Source organism: Oncorhynchus keta, chromosome 11 (genome assembly GCF_023373465.1).
Source record: "Oncorhynchus keta strain PuntledgeMale-10-30-2019 chromosome 11, Oket_V2, whole genome shotgun sequence".
NCBI classification, from domain to species: domain Eukaryota; kingdom Metazoa; phylum Chordata; class Actinopteri; order Salmoniformes; family Salmonidae; genus Oncorhynchus; species Oncorhynchus keta.
In genome coordinates, this window is record NC_068431.1 from 18,925,833 (window position 1) to 18,947,324 (window position 21,492).

The 21,492-nt window shown below is 43.3% G+C and overlaps 1 protein-coding gene across 10 annotated transcripts in view; it reads right to left on the reverse strand.

The window, feature by feature from the left end:
• Positions 1–424: 424 nt before the first annotated feature.
• The window catches only part of LOC118389859 (CMP-N-acetylneuraminate-beta-galactosamide-alpha-2,3-sialyltransferase 4-like), a 31,909-nt gene continuing 10,841 nt past the window's right edge, over positions 425–21,492 (reverse strand). For 2 of the 10 annotated variants that reach the window (XM_035779777.2, XM_035779779.2), the window contains 11 exons: positions 19,438–19,509; positions 18,621–18,696; positions 15,604–15,756; positions 11,895–11,969; positions 11,176–11,273; positions 10,703–10,766; positions 10,393–10,488; positions 10,079–10,268; positions 8,346–8,489; positions 2,947–3,099; positions 425–2,501 (listed from right to left, as the gene is read on the reverse strand). In XM_035779777.2, coding sequence (XP_035635670.1) covers positions 2,412–2,501; positions 2,947–3,099; positions 8,346–8,489; positions 10,079–10,268; positions 10,393–10,488; positions 10,703–10,766; positions 11,176–11,273; positions 11,895–11,969; positions 15,604–15,756; positions 18,621–18,696; positions 19,438–19,459 — 1,161 coding nt within the window. In that variant the 5' untranslated portion in view covers positions 19,460–19,509 and the 3' untranslated portion in view covers positions 425–2,411. The other 8 variants (XM_035779780.2, XM_035779781.2, XM_035779784.2 and 5 more) reach the window with 7 other exon arrangements.

Genomic DNA, 21,492 nt, shown 5'->3' on the forward strand with positions numbered 1-21,492 from the left:
TCAACTTACACACAAAAATCAGTACCATGGACAACTACATGATATTTATCTTATGTTGATTGGACTAAATCGTTTTTGGAATCTTTTAGTTGGCACTGTATTAGACTAAGCAGAGGTGATTTGTTGAAGTTAAAATGGTCCTGGAATGGTGGAGGCAGTTCCTGTTTCTTTGCAACTTGCGTTAACTCTCCGGTGTTCTAAATCAATAGCTTTTTAGTAGTCCAAAAATGTTGGAAGCATTAACTTGATTAACCATGCTGTAGGTCATGTAACGGTTTGTTACATGCAATATGCTTTGTGGACTTCACCGGACAGATGTTGCTCTCTGGTTTTGTGATGAAAAACAAATGTGGTTGAATTTATTCTGCCACTGTGTCTTCTTATTGTCTCGGCCTTAGGCCTATATATCACAGTGGCAAGGCAAATGAACTAACACTTTATAGAGACAACACCGCAATTACAACAACACACAAGTCGGAAGTTTACATACACTTAGGTTGGAGTCATTAAAACTCGTTTTTCAACCACTCCACACGTTTTTTTTTTCATAAACTATAGTTTTGGCAAGTCGGTTAGGAAATCTACTTTGTGCATGACACAAGTAATTTTTCCAACAATTGTTTACAGACAGATTATGTCACTTATAATTCAATGTATCACAATTCCAGTGGGTCAGAAGTTTAAAAACACGAAGTTGACTGTGCCTTTAAACAGCTTGGAAAATTCCAGAAAATGATGTCATGGCTTTAGAAGCTTCTGATAGGCTAATTGACATTATTTGAGTCAATTGGAGGTGTACCTGTGCATGTATTTCAAGGTCTACCTTCAAACTCAGTGCCTCTTTGCTTGACATCATGGAAAAATCAAAAGATATCAGCCAAGTGCTCAGAAAATAAATTGTAGACCTCCACAAGTCTGGTTCATCCTTGGGAGCAATTTCCAAACGCCTGAAGGTACCACATAGCCGCCATACCTCACAGGAAGGAAACGCGTTCTGTCTCCTAGAGATTAATGTACTTTGGTGCGAAAAGTGCAAATCAATCCCAGAACAACAGCCAAGGACCTTGTGAAGATGCTGGAGGAAACAGGTACAAAAGTATCTATATCCACAGTAAAACGAGTCCTATATCTATATCGACATAACCTGAAAGGCTGCTCAGCAAGGAAGAAGCCACTGCTCCAAAACCTCTATAAGAAAGCTACAGTTTGCAACTGCACATGGGGACAAAGACTGTTATTTTTGGAGAAATGTCCTCTGGTCTGATGAAACAAAAATAGAACTGTTTGGCCATAATGACCATCGTTATGTTTGAAGGAAAAAGGGGGAGGCTTGCAAGCCGAAGAACACCATCCCAACCGTGAAGCACAAGGGTGGCAGCATCATGTTAGGGGGGTGCTTTGCTGCAGGAGGGACTGGTGCATGTCACAAAATAGATAGCATCATGAGGAGAAAAAATTATGTGGATATATTGAATCAACATCTCAAGAGATCAGTCAGGAAGTTAAAGCTTGGTCGCAAATGGATCTTCCAAATGGACAATGACCCCAAGCATACTTCCAAAGTTGTGGCTTAAGGACAACCAAGTCATGGTATTGGAGTGGCCATCACAAAGCCCTGACCTCAATCCTATAGAACATTTGTGGGCAGAACTGAAAAAGCGTGTGCGAGCAAGGAGGCCTACAAACCTGGAGGAATGGGCCAAGATTCACCCAACTTATTGTGGGAAGATTGTGGAAGGCTACCCAAAATGTTTGACCCAAGTTAAACAATTTAAAGGCAATGCTACCAAGTACTAATTGAGCGTATGTAAACTTCTGACCCACTTGGAATGTGATGAAAGAAATAAAAGCTGGAATAAATCATTCTCTCTACTATTATTCTGACATTTCACATTCTTAAAATGAAGTGGTGATCCTAACTGACCTAAAGCAGGGAATTTTTACTCCGATTAAATCTCAGGAATTGTGAAAAACTGAGTTTAAATGTATTTGGCTAAGGTGTATGTAAACTTCCGACTTCAATTGTAGGTTGTAATATGGCTTTTTTCTCCTGCCTTGGCTCCCCCAGTGATTTTCCCCACCCACTGCTACTGTGTGAAGTGTGCTCCTGGGACAGTCCCAAGATCCCAGATACCCATGTTAATCCCTAAAACACACTGGATGTGTAGGAAAAGATAGTCCTTTTTCAGTGTCCCAACTATCTTCCTTTACTGTGGTCCTGTGCAGCTCAGTTGGTACATTAGTCTGGATTGTGTGTTTGATTCCCGCTGGGGCCACCCATATGGAAATGTATGCTAATTTTATACCACGGCTGTCAGCCAATCAGCATTCAGGGCTCGAACCACCCAGTTGATAATATATTATATACAATTGTATCATTCACTTGTGCACTACTCTTAGTGTTGCATTGGTCAGGAGTGAGGGTGTAGGTATACAACAGCACCAGAGTCCTCTAGTCGCTTCAGAGCTTTCACCTCATGGGAGAGGTTGTGGTACGAATTCTGTCAGGAAGAGGAGAAATTTAAAAAATCTATTGATTTTCAAATATGTTAACACACCATGCAAAGTGGTTTGAAATTGTTCATGACAACAGAACGCCAAAGTCACTCCTCTGTATCAATACATTTAATTTGATGTGTCTCCACATGTCATATTCAATGTTATTCATATGTGACTTTGCATAGTGTTTTAGACAAGACAACTGATTGTTGATAGTCCAAGGGCTACATCCCAATTATCTTTCCTTCCTCCCAAAGTGTGCTCTCTTTCACTTGCTTTCACTGATTTGAAAGGAAATTACTGGTTTACAGAATTTGGTGGAAACTCCCTCTGGCCCATGCATCCACCAATCCAATGCTTTTAGATTTGTGGGAAGTAGTGAATGAGTGTACACTTCAGAAGAATGTAGATATTGTTGAAGCACCCCATTTCAATTTCCTCCCTCACCTTCATAGACTTCATGGTGTCATAGCCATAGTAGTGAATGGGGTGCTTCAGGTCTTTAGACTCTGGGTAGCCAAATCCAGCGATGTGGATCACGTCACAGTAGTTAAGGGCCACGTAGATGGCCAGAATGCCAGTTGTAGGGTGCGCTGGGATCTGTGAGGACAAGCGCAAGAGACACATTAGAGATATTATATTTTATTTCACCAGGAGGTGGCAGCACTAGTGTGTAAAAATAGTAATGAAAGACGATTAGTCTTCTCCATCACTACAACATCAGTTTTAATATAATAATAATATGATATTTACCATTTAGAAACGCTTTTATCCAAAGTGATTTTCAGTCATGGGTGCACACATTTTACACATGGGTGGCCCCAGGTATCGAATCCACAATCCTGGCATTGCAAGCACCATCGTCTACCAACTGAGCCATAATGCCTAAACACTGTACATACTTACAGCCGGTTTCACACACACAGGTGAAGCCTAGTCCTGGAGGGGGGTAGATCACCTTTGATATTGCAGATATATTGTAGGTTCTATGAATTTAATTGTTTGCATAATTTCTAATCCCCCTTATTTTAATTTTCTTTATACTTTTTCCCTCCTACCCTACCATCCCTATCCTGATTGGAGTAAACTGACGGACAGCAATACTGCTACTTACAGCTATTTTCGCTCACATCTACGGTACCTGTATACACTGTTGTTAAATGTTTGTGTGACAATGTTACCGTTCTTGTTTACAATGTCCTTCATAAATATTATACCCTTCTCGTAGTTTTTCCAAGAAATATACTTTTTTTCTCTATCAGTACATTGTGGAGTTTAGACATATTATTTGCTGTAATATTAGATCTTCCTTTTCTGGAGGATGAAATTGAAATTGTAGCCAACTCTGAAAGACTTCATTTAAAAAGGAAGATACTTTAAAGAGGGACCCATTGTCAAGGTTTTAATCTGCAAAAAAGCAGAGCCCACTCTTAAACATAGGATGGGGCTATCTTATAAGGCTTGCTCGAAAACCAGTTTGGATTTAGATACAATTTCAGTAAAATAGAGGCTTTAAGGGAGATATTTTATGCCTTAATATTTAATTGTTTTAAACCTCCAAACTCAAATATGCTTCTATAACGTTATCTGGTTTTCCATTCCAAATAAAGTGAAATATGTTTTTTTTTCGCATGATTTGAAAAAGGATTCTCCTGGAGTCGGTAGAGCAATGAATAAATACACTATATATAACACTATATATACAAAAGTATGTGTGGATTCTGCAAAAAAATTGTGGATTCAGCTATTTCAGCCACACCTGTTGCTGATAGGTGTATACAATTCAGCACACAGCCATGCAATGTCCATAGACAAACATTGGCAGTAGAATGTCCTTACTGAAGAGCTCACTGACTTTCAAAGTGGCACCGTCATTTATTTATTTTACCTTTATTTAACCAGATAGGCTTGTTGAGAACAAGTTCTCATTTACCACTGTGACCTGGCCAAGATTAAGCAAAGCAGTTCGACACATACAACAGATACAGTGGGGCAAAAAAGTATTTAGTCAGCCACCAATTGTGCTAGTTCTCCCACTTAAAAAGATGAGAGGCCTGTCATTTTCATCATAGGTACACTTCAACTATGACAGACAAAATCGAGAAAATCACATTGTAGGATTTTTTATGAATTTATTTGCAAATTATTGTGGAAAATAAGTATTTGATCACCTACAAACAAGCAAGATTTTTAGCTCTCACAGACCTCTAACTTCTTATTTAAGAGGCTCCTCTGTCCTCCACTTGTTACCTGTATTAATGGCACCTGTTTGAACTTGTTATCAGTATAAAAGACACCTGTCCACAACCTCAAACAGTCACACTCCAAACTCCACTACGGCCAAGACCAAAGAGCTGTCAAAGGACATCAGAAACAAAATTGTAGACCTGCACCAGGCTGGGAAGACTGAATCTGCAATAGGTAAGCAGCTTGGTTTGAAGAAATCAACTGTGGGAGCAATTATTAGGAAATGGAAGACATATAAGACCACTGATAATCTCCCTCGATCTTCATGCAGACTGACAGCACCTTGCAGACTGACAGCACCTTGCAGACTGACAGCTCCCTGCAGACTGGCAGCTCAGGCTGCTCCGAACAGGCAGGAGGCTCCGGCAGCGCTGTAGAGGAGGAAGGCTCTGATAGCGCTGAACAGGCGGGAGACTCCGACAGCGCAGGAGGGAAGGAAGGCTCTGGCTGTGCTGAACAGGCGAGGCGCACTGAAGGCCTGGTGCGTGGTGCTACAGGATCGAGGACACGCACAGGAAGCCTGGTGCGGGGAGCTGCTACCGGAGGACTGGTGTGTGGAGGTGGCTCTGGATAGACCGGACCGTGCAGGCGCACTGGAGCTCTTGAGCACCGAGCCTGCCCAACCTTACCTGGCTTGATGCTCACTCTAGCCCGGCCAATACGAAGGACTGGTATGAACCGCACCGGGCTATGCACCCGCACTGGAAACACCGTGTGCTCCATAGCATAACACGGTGTCTGCCCGGTCTCTCTAGCCCACCGGTAAGCACAGGGAGTTTGCGCAGGTCTCCTACCTGGCATAGCCATACTCCCTTTAAGCCCCCCCCAATAATTTTTTTGGGCTTGAGTTAAGATAAGGGAGGTAAGGCAATAAATAGGCCATGGTGGCGAAGAAATTACAATATACCAATTAAACACTGGAGTGATAGATGTGCAGAAGATGAATGTGCAAGTAGGGATACTGGTGTTCAAAGGAGCGAGATCAATAAATAAATACAGTATGGGGATGCCACCTGTCATAGGATGCCACCTTTCCAACAAGTCAGTTTGTAAAAGTTCTACCCTGTTAGAGCTGCCCCTGTCACCTGTAAGGGCTGTTATTGTGAAGTGGAAATGTCTAGGAGCAACAACGGCTCAGTGGCGAAAGGGTAGGTCACACAGGCTCACAGAACAGGACTGTGCTGAAGCACGTAGGGAGAAAAAAAGGTCTGTTCTCGGTTAAAACACTCACTACCGAGTTCCAAACTGCCTCTGGAAGCAACATCAGCACAATAACTGTTAGTCGGGAGCTTCATGAAATGGGTTTCCATGGCAGAGCAGCCGCACACAATCCTAAAATCACCATGTGCAATGCCAAGCGTCGGCTGGAGTGGTGTAAAGCTCGGCGCCATGGAACTCTGGAGCAGTGGAAACGCGTTCTCTGGGGTCATGAATCACACTTCACCATCTGGCAGTCCCACGGATGAATCGGGGTTTAGAGGATGCCAGGCCAGGAGAACATAACATACCCAAATGCATAGTGCCAACTGTAAAGTTTGGTGGAGGAGGAATAATGGTCTGGGGCTGTCTTTCATTGTTCAGGCTAGGCCCCATAGTTCCAGTAAAGGGAAACCTTAAAACTACAGCCTACAATTACATTCTAGATGATTCTGTGCTTCCAACTTAGTGGCAACAGTTTGGGGAAGGACCTTTCCTGTTTCAGCATGACAATGTCCCCATGCACAAAGCGAGGTCTCTACATAAATGGTTTGTTGAGATTGGTGTGGAAGAACTTGACTGGCCTGCACAGAGCCCTGACCTCAATCCCATTGAACACCTTTACGATGGATTGGAACGCTGACTGCAAGCAAGGCCTAATCGCCTAACATCAGTGCCTGACCTCACTAATGCTCTTGTGGCTGAATGGAAGTAAGTCCCAGTAGCAATATTCCAACAGCTAGTGGAAATCTTTCCAGAAGAGTGGAGGCTGTTATAGCAGCAATTGTGGGACCAACTCCATATTAATGTCCATGATTTTGGAATGAGATGTTCGACAAGCAGGTGTCCACATACTTTTGGTCATGTATGTAAACTGAGATATCACTAGAAAATGAATTAGGGTAATCTTCTCGTAAATGGAGAGGTGTTCTCAGAGAAGTAACTGTTATTTATTATTTTACATAAAGGTTTTTGAACAATACTTTTACCCATCTTAAGTTGAAAAAAACAGGCACAGATTCTAGACGTACTGTATCAAATGCTTTCTCAAGATCTGCTATAACGGTTATACATGGTTTACCTGCATTCTCATAGACAACTACTACAAATAATAGAAAACTAATGTTGTCTCCAATATATCTTCCCTCTAAGAATCCCGTCTGATTGTGATGAATTTAGCGTCTGCTAAATGGCATATAATGAATAACGTCCATAAATACCTTTTTTAGTCTATGAGCAATACATTTGGCCAATAATTTTGCATCACAACACTAAAGGGTCTAACTCATTGTTACCATCTTACTCATTGGTTACAAAGGACAACTAGTAACCCCAAGGACCAAAGCTCAGACACCAAGGTCTGTAGGTTCCAAAACATAGATGACTCTCCACCCTTTCAGTTATTTCCCTTACAAAACAAGGTTTGTTTTCTTAGTCACTCCTTCCAGAGAAAGAAGGAGACGAGAGAGGAAGGATAGCATCAGTGACCCAACTCCTAGCTGTGACTAATGGGAGGAGCGCTCTTCCCTAAAGTGACCTCATCAAGAGTGGCCATGTCACAGTCATTAAATAATTTGATCAAGTTTACAAGACACAGGCTAAGCTCTACTATTTAAAAAAAATGTTATATTGAACAGATAGAACAGTAGAGAGGAGACAGGAAAGATTGGAGGAGATAGAGCCAAAGGGCAGTGGGCGAATGCAAACCCATGCCGACTCTGTCCCTAGTGCAGTGGGGTCAGTGGCGAAACCACTGGACCACACAGAAAATGCATCCTCCTGTCTTCCCTTCTTTGAGGTAGTCATTGATCAGTGTGTGATTGTATAGGTGAAAGCAAAGGTCCCATAACATCATACCTTTCACCAATCCGTGAAGCGGTACAAGAGCGACAATTCTAGGTCCAAGAGACATCTGCAGCTGTACATAGTCTATAGGTAAATAGCTCACCCTTTTTCACCTACCTCATTCCCATACTGTTTTTATACTGTTTTTATTTATTTACTTTTCTGCTCTTTTGCACACCAATATCTCTACCTGTACATGCCCATCTGATCATTTATCACTCCAGTGTTAATCTGCAAAATTGTATTATTCGCCTACCTCCTCATGCCTTTTGCACACATTGTATATAGACTGCCCATTTTTTTCTACTGTGTTATTGACTTGCTAATTGTTTACTCCATGTGTAACTCTGTGTTGTCTGTTCACACTGCTATGCTTTATCTTGGCCAGGTCGCAGTTGCAAATGAGAACTTGTTCTCAACTAGCCTACCTGGTTAAATAAAGGTGAAATAAAAATAAAAATAAATAAATAAAAATAAACAGCTTCTACCCCCAAGCCATAAGAATCCTGAACAGCTAATCAAATGGCTACCCAGACTATTTGTATTGCAGCTTTCACCTGGTTGGTCTTTGGAGGTGTGTTGAGAGGCAAGCGGAGCAGGCGGCTGGCAGTTTGCTGCAGGAAGTAGGGGTCCAGGATGCGGATGTGGCTGGTTTTACCCAACCAGATCTCAGGAGGGGGTTTCCAGAAGCCCTTTCTGATCTGAAGCCACAGATAGGGTGAATAGAGTGAGTCTAGTTAGAAAGAGTCCTGCTGGTGTGGAACGTAAACCTACTGGTGAAGCTGTTTTAACCAGAAGCCGTATGTATCAAGCGTCTCAGATTAAGTGTGCTGATCTAGGATCAGGTCCCCTTGTCCATCTATTCTTATTCATTATGAATGCAAAACTGATCCTAGATCAGGACTCCACTCTGAGACGCTTGATAAATACGGCTTCTGGTTAAAACAGCTTCACCAGTAGGTTTACGTTCCACACCAGCACACTACTTAGTAGGGCCAATATCCACACCAGCACACTACTTCGAATCAGACCTGGGTTCAAGTACTATTTGAAATCATTTCAAATACTTTCGCTCGGTTTGATTGAGCTCGCAAGGCGTAATGGAATTGTTGCAAAAGTGCAAACCCTACCCATCTAGGACTGCAGGCAGACTACACCAAACACTAGAAGTATTTGAAAAATGTCAAATTGTATTTTAACCCAGGTTTGCTTAGGATGCAATCCCAATACATTGCTTAATTTTACAGTGCCATAAACATTTATTTGCCCCCTTTCTGATTTTCTCTATTTTTGATATTGACTGTTATCAGATCTTCAACCAAAACCTAATATTAGATAAAAGCAACCTGAGTTTACAAATAACAAAACAAATTACACTTATTTAATTTCTTTAATTAGCAAAGTTATGCAACACCCAATTCCCCTGTGTGAAAAAGTTATTGCCCCCATACTCTTATTAACTGGTTGTGCCACCTTTAGCTGCAATGACTGTAACCAAATGCTTCCTGTAGTTGAATTGGACATGGCATAACTTTTAAATAAATAAAATAAGTATAATTTTTGGGGGTTATTTGCAAACTCAGCTTCCCTTTATCTAATATTAGGTTTTGGTTTGAAGATCTAATAACATTCAGTATGAAAAATTTAGAAAATCAGAAAGAGGGCAAATACTTTTTCACAGCACTGTATGTGTTAAACTAGCGTGGAAATTACAACAGAGCCTAGATCTAAGTATTAACTCCTGCCCAGTCATTGGTTGCTCACACGTGCCTTCTCGTCCCTCTTAGAATTAGACAACTGTGTAAATGAGGGTGGCATGACCCTACACCCCAAGGCCGTTCCTTTCAACATTATTATTAGACACTGCTCCAACACAACCTACTAACAGAGCCTCAGGGTAGGGAGATCGGGTGGGAAATACAATGTTCCAGCAGGTGAGGGTGATCATGTTTAAACGGACAGGGTGTTTTAATGTGGCATTGGGGAGAGAAGAGTGTGTGTATGGATCTATGTGTGTGTGTGTGTATGTGTGTGAATGAAACAGAAAGAGGTAGACAAGACTAACTAGAAAGAGTAATCAGTTCTATAATCCCCTGTCCTCCATTCATGTTTTTTTTAACCTCAATATGATACTGTATGTCCTGTAATCAGTTTTAAAGTTACAAGGCACATTTCTGTATAAACAGACAATAAAACCTGACTTAATCTCATCATATGTTGTCTTAAAGGTAGATGGAGAGTAATGGGCATCCCTGTCTTTGTGTTGAAAATATCACATCCAGTATAGTACCCTCTTCTCATTGTACAGGATCTCTTTGAGCCAGCGCACGTCCTGCTGCTTGAAAGGCACGAGGACCATGAGGGTGTCAGGGTCATTGTGGATGCTGGGGTTGTAGGAAGCCGACTCAGGGTAGAAGAGGCGCATGGTAGTCTTGTTCCCCACGTCGGCCTCATACCCCCGAACTGGTGCATCGTTCAATCTGGGTATGACCAATAAGACATTGCATGAACCATAGTCACACAGCCTACATACTGCTGTTATAACCATGACATAATGTGAAATAAATGTGACATAGCAAGACATAAAGCACTCAGTCTCTTTACCTGATCACTATGTCATACTTGTTAATGGCACTTCCTAACGAGGTGTTCTTGATCGCGAACCCATTTCCAACCACCATGCAGGTTTTGCAAGGCAAACTGAGAGCAGGAAGAGGACAAAACAGTACAGCTCAACCAAGGTATCATGGTAGACCTTTTAAAAACATGAATTGTCCATCAGGAATGTGTCAACTGTCAGCTGAATAAAATATTAACATCAATAGATTCATAAACTAGATTGTAATCTTATGCAAACAATGACTAGTTTCTACAGTAGCGTCATTGTCAGGGATGAGATGTACTTTGACCTAACTGTTTTATCGTCTCAGGCATGTCATAGCTAGCCATGGCTGCCAATGCTTTCATGAGAAAAAGCTCTGGAAAACAGAAAATTAACATAAGCATCTCACAGAAAAAATGTAAACATGAGACACAGACATGGTTAATGCAGATAACACTAGTAACATTGATGCTTGCAATTACATGTCAGTAATAACACTGTCATAAGAATAACATAACATGCACTAGTCGAGTCCAAAAGCATAATTCAAATGTAAGCACACTGAAAAGCACCTTGAACAGAATATGCATTTTGTATGAAGTACCCAGAGGAGGCTGGTGAAGGGGACGGCGGCTCATAGAAATGGATTGAATGGTGTCAAACACATGTTTGATGTGTTTGATACCGTTCCGTGCCAGCCATTACAATAAGCCTGCCATTCTATTTAAAATGCCACCAGCCACCACTGGAAATACCCTTTGAAGTAGAGGATGGTGACAACATACCACTGCCCTTAACACCATAAGGCAAGGCTAACGTGGACAAGTAGCGTCGCCAGAAGAAATCCTCCAGCTTCAAGAAAAGTTGAGAATTCCTGCTCACACTGGTAGGACAAAACACAGGTAGAAATACATACACCTGCTGATAAGAAATATTAAATCAATGTGGCATAGACTTACATAGACTCACTTAAAATAACTATGATTTTGGAAGGAAGTTAGATGTTATATACTTGCTTCGAAAGCCTGATTTAGATACGAATTTGTTAAGAATCACACTTGTGTTGAGAAACAAACCCAAACTCATTGTATCATTGCAAAACCAAAGTCGTTTGGTCGAAAAAAAGAAAAAAACTTCTGTTACAATGGCAAAACATGACACACCTAACTGGTCACATTTCCAAGAAACCACAAAGTAAAAAAAAAAACAGAAGAGAAACATGCACATGTTTTGAATGGCTATTTGTGATATTGTTGTCACTACCAAAGTTGCAGATGTATTTTTTTTCCTTACATTAATTATTCAAATAGAGCCTATGACCCAAATATTTGGCAGTTGAGAAAGAAAAGCTTCATCTTATCTGCAGCGGAGAGTGAGAGAGAGGAAGAAAGGGATAAAGAATGAGAGAATGAGAGTGAAAGAGGGAGAAAGAAAGACAAATCAAATAAAAACAAATCAACTCCCTCTCCTCCATGTTTCTTATCAAGTAGACTTTATTACTCACTTGAAGTTGAGTCTCTCCCACTTCTGAGAGATATTCCAGCTGTCACAGAGGGCCTGACTGAAAGCCATTTCACTACTGAAAGACACAGAACATGGAAACAAAACAGAAACAGAAACACACAATTGAAATAGAGACTCGACTGAAACACACACAGTAGGGGGTCAGTTTCCACTGTGGATATATGTGGTAGAAATTAGCCACCTGTGGTAAACTGTGGGGTGTTGGGTTGAGCGTGTAGAGATTGACACAGAGACAGAGAGGCTTTAGTCCGCAAAAACAACTTTACTAAGACTCAGTCTTCCTTCTCTCTCTTAACTGTCTCTCTCCCTTCTCTCCCGCGGTGTGCCATCGTGCTCCTTTTATTTAGCCTCCACAACTGGTTGGCACTTTCCTCTAATTACCTTCACTTAGCTGTCCGTGTCGGGGTGCCCAGCTCACGTATTCCCAGCAGAGGGAGCCAACATCGCCTCAAGTACCTCACTTCTATTACCATCCCCCGGGGTAGACCTCCTGGGATGCCACCCCACCCCCTTGGCCCTGACTATGAGGGAGGCATGCTTACGGCTAGGTTTGCATCCCTCCTGGATAGGGCGTCCACATTGTCGTGCTGGGCCCCCCGACCTGTGGATGACAGAGAAAGAGAATCGCTGTAAGGACAGGAACCAGCGGGTGACAGGGTCATTCGTGTCCTTAAATCGTGCCATCCACGTGAGGGGGGCATGGTCAGTAATCAGGGTGAACTTCCTCCCGAGGAGGTAATGCTTGAGGGTGGTGAGGGCCCACTTCACGGCGAGGCAGTCCTTCTCGACAATTGAGTATTCCTTCTCCCTCGGGAGAAGCTTCCTGCTGACATACATGATGGGGTGCTCCTCGCCTTCCTGCTCTTGGGACAAAAAGGCCCCTACCCCGGTGTCAGACGCATCTGTCTGGACCAGGATTTTTTTGAGAAATCCGGGGTGACTTGTACCGGGTGCAAACATAGCACACACAACGCCGCCTCTGTGTCCTCCGCCCATCGCACCGTCTGGGGTAGTTGTGTCTTGGATAAATCTGTGAGGGGAGAAGCTATTGCGGCAAAGTTAGGTACAAATCTACTAGCAAATTGTTTTTCTTGTGGTTTCAAATTTCCCCTCCCGATCTGATATCCCAGATACTCCACTTCGGCGTAGCCCAGCTTGCACTGTTGTGGCCAGGTCCACGTTACGCACAGCGCCTTGCGTGGGTGCCATTTCTTCAGTAAATTCACATGGTAAAGCTGGGGGGGGGGTTTCTCTGCACTGGTTGGCGGACCTTATAATTGACGTCGCCTACCCGCTCAATGATGTCGTAGGGTAATGCCACATACAGTGGGGAGAACAAGTATTTGATACACTGCCGATTTTGCAGGTTTTCCTACTTACAAAGCATGTAGAGGTCTGTAATTTTTATCATAGGTACACTTCAACTATGAGAGACGGAATCTAAAACAAAAATCCAGAAAATCACATTGTATGATTTTTAAGTAATTAATTAGCATTTTATTGCATGACATAAGTATTTGATACATCAGACAAGCAGAACTTAATATTTGGTACAGAAACCTTTGTTTGCAATTACAGAGATCATACGTTTCCTGTAGTTCTGGACCAGGTTTGCATACACTGCAGCAGGGATTTTCACCCACTCCTCCATACAGACCATACAAATCCTTCAGGTTTCGGGGCTGTCGCTGGGCAATACGGACATTCAGCTCCCTCCAAAGATGTTCTAATGGGTTCAGGTCTGGAGACTGGCTAGGCCACTCCAGGACCTTGAGATGCTTCTTACGGAGCCACTCCTTAGTTGCCCTGGCTGTGTGTTTCTGGTCGTTGTCGTGCTGGAAGAACCAGCCACAACCCATCTTCAATGCTCTTACTGAGGGAAGGAGGTTGTTGGCCAAGATCTCGCGATACATGGCCCCATCCATCCTCCCCTCACTACGGTGCAGTCGTCCTGTCTCCTTTGCAGAAAAGCATCCGCAAAGAACAATGTTTCCACCTCCATGCTTCACGGTTGGGATGGTGTTCTTGGGGTTGTAGTCATCCTTCTTCTTCCTCCAAACACGTCGAGTGGCGTTTAGACCAAAAAGCTCTATTTTTGTCTCATCAGACCATATGACCTTCTCCCATTCCTCCTCTGGATCATCCAGATGGTCATTGGCAAACTTCAGACGGGCTTGGACATGCGCTGGCTTGAGCAGGGGGATCTTGCGTGCGCTACAGGATTTTAATCCATGACGGGGTAGTGTGTTACTAATGGTTTTCTTTGAGACTGTGGTCCCAGTTCTCTTCAGGTCATTGACCAGGTCCTGCCGTGTAGTTCTGGGCTGATCCCTCACCTTCCTCATGATCATTGATGCCCCACGAGGTGAGATCTTGCATGGAGCCCCAGACTGAGGGTGATTGATCGTCATCTTGAACTTCTTCCATTTTCTAATAATTGAGCCAACAGTTGTTGCCTTCTCACCAAGCTGCTTGACTATTGTCCTGTAGCCCATCCCAGCCTTGTGCGGGTCTACAATTTTATCCCTGATGTCCTTACACAGCTCTCTGGTATTGGCCATTGTGGAGAGGTTGGAGTCTGTTTGATTGAGTGTGTGGACAGGTATTTTATACAGGTAACAAATTCAAACAGGTGCAGTTAATACAGGTAATGAGTGGAGAACAGGAGTGAATCTAAAAGAAAAACTAACAGGTCTGTGGGAGCCGGAATTCTTACTGGTTGGTAGATGATCAAATACTTATGTCATGTGTAACGGATGTGAAACGGCTAGCTTAGTTAGCGGTGTGCGCTAAATAGCGTTTCAATCGGTTACGTCACTTGCTCTGAGACCTTGAAGTAGTAGTTCCCCTTGCTCTGCAAGGGCCGCGGCTTTTGTGGAGCGATGGGTAACGATGCTTTGAGGGTGACTGTTGTCGATGTGTGCAGAGGGTCCCTGGTTCGCGCCCGGGTATGGGCGAGGGGGCGGTTTAAAATGATATTGTTACATTGATGCTGTTGACCCGGGATACTAGTTCCTGCGGAAAAAGGAGGAAGGTCAAAAGGGGGGTGAGTGTAACGGATGTGAAACGGCTAGCTTAGTTAGCGGTGTGCGCTAAATAGCGTTTCAATCGGTTACGTCACTTGCTCTGAGACCTTGAAGTAGTAGTTCCCCTTGCTCTGCAAGGGCCGCGGCTTTTGTGGAGCGATGGGTAACGATGCTTCGTGGGTGACTGTTGTTGATGTGTGCAGAGGGTCCCTGGTTCGCGCCCGGGTATGGGTGAGGGGACGGACGTAAAGTTATACTTTTACACATGCAATAAAATGCTAATTAACTACTTAACTCAGACAATATGATTTTCCGGGTTTTTGTTTTAGATTCCGTCTCTCACAGTTGAAGTGTACCTATGATAAAAATTACAGACCTCTACATGCTTTGTAAGTAGGAAAACCTGCAAAATCGGCAGTGTATCAAATACAGTGGGGCAAAAAAGTATTTAGTCAGCCACCAATTGTGCAAGTTCTCCCACTTAAAAAGATGAGAGAGGCCTGTAATTATCATCATAGGTACACTTCAACTATGACAGACAAAATGAAAAAATAAATCCAGAAAATCATATTGTAGGATTTTTTATGAATTTATTTGCAAATTATGGTGGAAAATAAGTATTTGGTCAATAACAAAAGTTTATCTCAATACTTTGTGATATACCCTTTGTTGGCAATGACAGAGGTCAAACGGCAGTAGTCCTCCACGGCGCACTTGACTCCGGGCCAGTGGAACTGGTTCACGATCTGCTCCCTGGTTTTCTCAATCCCCTGGTGTGCCCCAAACAGGTGGATGTGGGCAAGCTGCAACACAGTCCTAACATACTGTCTGGGTATGAGTAACAAGTCTTTTGTCTCCCCATTATGCCTTACTACCTGATACAATAAATTATGCTTGATTGCGAAGTGGGGGTAGCACCAATCACTTACCCCAGGTAACAGTAAGCCATCCACCACAATCACCTGGCCCCTAGCATTCTGGGGATTTGAGTTTTCTAATTGGGCCATCCCAAACTGACCCGTGAGGATTCCCGTGTCGGGAGGTCCGTCTCGGGCCTCCACCTCCATAAAGTGGAGCCTGAGGGCTTCCTCATGCGGTGGCTCGCTTGCTGGAGCGGGGTCGTCTCCCTCCTCTGGGTCCGACTCGGGCCCAGTGGACACCTCTTGTGGCGGGGGTTGGGTTGCACAGGCCACCGTCTTTTTTCGTTTTCTTCCTACCTCAAGTGCTCGCCTACCCAGGTCCCTCCTCCACAGTGCCTGGAAGAGAGGGCAGTCTCGACCCAGGAGAATGGACACGGGTAGGTTAGGAACAGCTCCCACGCATATCTAGCACTCCCCCTTTGGGGTGGTTATCCTCACCAGCACCGTTGGGTACCTCTTCGTGTACACAAGACACTGTCACCTCCTCGTCCCCCGGTTCCTCGTTCCCCTCTCGTGTGAACCACTGCTGGTGGGCCTGGGTCACCATGCTGCTGGAGTCCAGCAGAGCGCTGGTGTCGATGCCATCGATTTGTACCAGAACCATCGGAGGGGCCGTCTCGGTGTGCGCCCAACAGGAATTGATGTAACTCGCCATCCGGGTTGTCCCAGAGTTGGGGGGTGCAGAGGGCATGGCCTCCTACCGGACTGGACAGCTCCACACGAGGTGCCCCGGCTCACCGCACTCATAGCAGAGTCTCTGATCGGGGTCCAGCAGCCGCTGGCGTCGTCGGTTTGAGTCACCCTCCCGCTTCACAGCCTTGGCTGGTTCCGTCCGGGCCCCCTTCAGCTCCTCGCCTCTCTTTGTGTTGGTCGCCCCCCTCGCCACGTCTCCTTTCTCCGCTCGGGCCCCTCTCAGCAGGTCCTGGGTGTTCTGGTGAATTTCCACCACTGTCAGCAATTCCTCCAAGCTCTGGGGGTTCTGCATGCTCACCATCTTCTTCATCTCGTAGGGCAGGGCCCGAAGGTATTTATCCAGGACAAGTTTGTCGAGCATCGGGAGGGACGGTACTTCCGTCAGTAGCCAACCACACCAGGTCGCTTATCTGCGCACGGGGGGACAGGGTGGGGTCAAAGTCCCAGTCGTGGACCAGTTGTGCACGGCGTGCGAGATTGAACCCATAACGGCCTAGTATCTCCCGTTAGAGTTCCTCATAATTTGCGGCCTGGTCAGTGTTCAAATCAAAGTAGGCCTTCTGGGCCTTCCCAGAGGTAGGGTGCCGACAGGCTGGCCCACTGGGGTTTGGGCCATCCTTCCCGCTGTGCCGTCCTCTCGAAGGTGCACAGATACGGCTCCACGTCATCTTCCTTCCTTAACTGAATCAAGAACTGATTCGGGCCAGACTCCTGAGCCCTCCCAACCTTCAACTGGGCTACCTCAGCTACCAGTCTGCGGTTTTGTTGGAGCTGCTCCTCCAGCGCTTGCTCCTGGAGAGCCTGTTGCTACTGCTGGCTGAGTATGAACTGAGCCACCAGCTCCTCCATGGTAATCTCCGCACACTCGACCCCACGGCACCCAAATCTATTGAGTTCCCCGCATCTCCACCATATGTGGTAAACCGTAAATATATCAAAGAAATAACTTAGGTTTTGCTTCAGTCTTCCTTCCTGTTTCCGCAGGTAGCTAAAAACTAAATTATCATGACATGAGCTGAATTAAATGTAAAAGGCTTTGAAAATAAAAAGCTTGTTTTTGTGAGAAAAGTTTGAAAAATAACAGGAATTTCTAATTAAAATATTCTACTAAAATATGAAAATACTACATGTCATGTCTCTATGTTGTTTTATGTCCTGCGGATTTGAGACGAAAGATGACAAGTTCAATGGGAAAGTGAGCCTGTCAGGTAAGCCATTAGCCTTAATTCTGGCACAGAATCCAGCCTCGCTGACGCGGTGCAATTTTCCTGATTTTTGATCACTGTTTTTTTCTCTGGTCTCCGTTGATTTAGTCACCGTAATTCTGCTATCATACAAGGGTAAAAACTCAAATAACCTTTGAACAGATAATGACAGACATGGTTTGGACTACTGGTTTTCTTAGACGATTATCTAGACAATTAACATATCATTTTACCCATTGGTCAAAAGATGCAAATCCTGAACTTGATGGGATGGTCTGGTCGAAGCTATCTGTCATCGATACTGCTCTATTTTTCTCTTATACATACAATTTGTAATGTTCTGTAATTGTTCTGTTTAGATAGCTATACTGAATAAAATGTGCCGCTTATCGAAGTCTAGCAAACCCACTTATCTGACATTTTGGCCAAAAAGATAACGTGCAAAGGAACGTTGTGTTTGCATTTGGCCAACACCTCATGCAAAGAGACGTTGAGCTTCTCCTCTGTCTTTCTCTAACAGTGCCTGGTCAGGGCAGCCCTGAACCAAGCTTAATCTCTCCCCCCAGCTGTGCTAAAGAGTACATGGGTACGTCCCAAATGGCACCCTATTCCCTATATAGTGCACTACATTTGACCAGGGTACATAGGCACTATTTTTGACCGGAGCCCTATGGGCCCTGGTCAAAAAGTAGCACACTATATAGGGAATAGTGTGCCATTTGAGACGCAGCCTGTATCTCTCTTACAAGCCACACCGTGCTTACATAAACTCTGCCATCCTCTGTAGCACTCAAATCCTGTCAAATGCAGAAGGACCTTGAGGAGGACCAGGTGGCTGAATGAAGACAAAAGGGAGGTTTACCTCTGAAGGAAGAAATGTGAATAGTAGTAGGACACACAGCACAGCAGCAGCACAGGTACAAGTACTCTGGACCATGCTGCAAATTAACACAGAGAGGTGATTTTAATGTACAGATACCCTTTGCACGCTTCACAGCACAGCATGCCATTCTCGCCTGGGTCAAAATCCGTAAAAGAAAGGCAGACACAAAATAATTTCCCTGGTGGTGTTGAAGACACAAGGGCATTTGTTATTTCAATTTAATGCAATAAAATATTTTTCACTAGCCGATTTTGACCCAGGCGAGTGCAACATGCTGTGCAATGCTGTGACACAAATAACAAAAAAAAGACTGGTCAAACTCAAGCTCTGGGGGCTGTATATATCAATCCAATATCAGTTTATCCTTTCAGATAATAATATATGAGTCATTGAAAATCTGAACTTTAAGTGAACTGAACTTGACCTTCAAGACAGTGAAAACGTCCTGGAATTTGACTAATGGTAACGGAACTGTTTTTCAACACATTACACATAGCAGAGTAGCAACAAGACAACGTCTGGGGTGCGTATTAACAATAAGGCGTTACAAGCAACACATTTCAATATATTCACAAAGAAAAGCCCTTTTTTTTTACTAACCTCCCCTCACATTTGAACTGACTAATGTTAAGGAAAACCCAACAGCAGAATATACAATAACATAATACCATGACTGGTTTAGTCATAACTGACTAAATTACCTGGCATTAGGTTATCTGAAATCTGAAGAATCTGTTCATTCTCAAACTGATAGAATTGGATATAATTCATTGAAATACTGGTTTAAATCACTTACTTTTGGTGTTCTTCAGGGACATCTTCACCTGCTCCTTCTCATGTCTGGAGTGTTTGTGGCGATGGTTTCACCCTGAGTGAGTGAGTGAGTGAGTGAGTGGAACATCCCATTTAATAGATCACCCAATCAGCTAGCCACCAGTCAGCTGTAACAACTGCCCTTTTCCTCCCTCCCCTCATAGGTTGGTCTACACACACAAAAGCCAATCCCCCACCCTAATACACACACACACACACACACACACACACACACACACACACACACACACACACACACACACACACACACACACACACACACACACACACACACACACACACACACACAAGCTAGGAATTGCCAGGGTCCTCACAATACAATATTATCACAATGCTTAGGTGCCGATACGATATGTATTGCGATTCTACATGCTTTGCCATTAAATAATGTGATTTTATTGAGATTCCATAGTCCAAACATATTGGGACATGAGAGAGCCATAATAAACTGTTTTGGTCAATCATGGAAATAAAAGTGCTGAAAACAAATTGGCTCCTTATTTAAAAAGATGATGGAGAACAAACTATGAAGGAAAAATACTGGAGTTTTGGTGCAGGTACAACCAATTAGTGCAAAAAAATAATACTGCGATATTGTCAAAAAGATATCTTGTCAAAAATAATATTCCGATATGTAAAAACAATTCAGCATCACTAACACACACAAATCTAATTTTATTTGTCAAATGTGCCGAATACAACAAGTGTAGACCTTACCGTGAAATGCTTACTTACAAGCCCTTACCCATTAATGTTGAATTTTTTTTAAAGTAAGAAAATATTTGCAAAAATAAATAAACATAAAATAAGCTAAAGTAACAGTAACAAGGCTATATACAGGTGGTACCAGTACCTAGTCAATGTGAGGGGGTCAGAGCATGTGAGCGGAGTTGAGCAGTTGGAAATCTCACTCATGGAGCTGTGCTTGCAGACAGCTCCAGCGCTCCATGTGGCATTGAACGTTTTAGCAGGATTCTTTGTCTTCACAACTGGCTACATGATTATTGCAGCTCAATGGGTGTAATTTTGTTGACAATTTTGATACCTTTTGGATACAAAACACGTTTTATAAGGAATATGGGATCCAACCAAATCATTTGGGTTCCTGGATCCTTTCACAGCATTATAAGGCTACGTTGAGACAATGACTTATCAATGCCCCAAGCCCAAATACGTTAATCCCTACCATTGTGTCTCTGAGTCGTCATAATGCTTTAGCAAATGTACATTATACCAGGGGCGTTGGTAGACACAACGTAAGTAACCTAATTTATGTCCCTCTAACTGCCCTGAATGCCTCTGCTGATCCTACAGCTATTGTATGCAGCAATCATGTGCCTATGAACCAGATTTATGCTGTTTGTACTGAGCAGGTGTGCCCTAGTAGGAAGGCCACTGTGTGCAGCTCACCCTGCACTAACATAAATAACATGAGCATATCTACTTCTGCTAAGCTTCCCAGTAAAGCAATGAAAAGCATCACAGAACAGAGCTCAAAACAGCCCATGTTAACATATGTAGCTTAAGAAACAAGGTTCATGAAATGAATAACTGGCTAGTAACAGATGACATTCATATTCCGACTATCTCTGAAACTCACTTAGATAATACATTTGATGATACAGTGGTAGCAATACAACGTTATAACATTTACAGAAAATGTGCTTAAAATCAGTATCCAGATCCATCGGATGTAGTGATCACAATATAGTAGTCATATATAGGAAAACCAAAGTTCCAAAGGCTGGGTCTAATATAGTGTATAAGAGGACATACAATTCATGTTTTAGTGATTCCTATGTTATTGATGTAAAGAATATTTGTTGGTCTGTGGTGTGTCATGAGATGCAAACAAACGCTGCACTTAACACATTTGCAAAATTGCTTATCCCAATTACTAATAGGCATGCACCCAATAAGAAAATGACTAAAACTATTAAATCATCGTGATTGATAAGGAAGCGAAAAATTATGGTTGAGAGGGATGAGGCAAAAATAATGGCAAATAAGTCTGGCT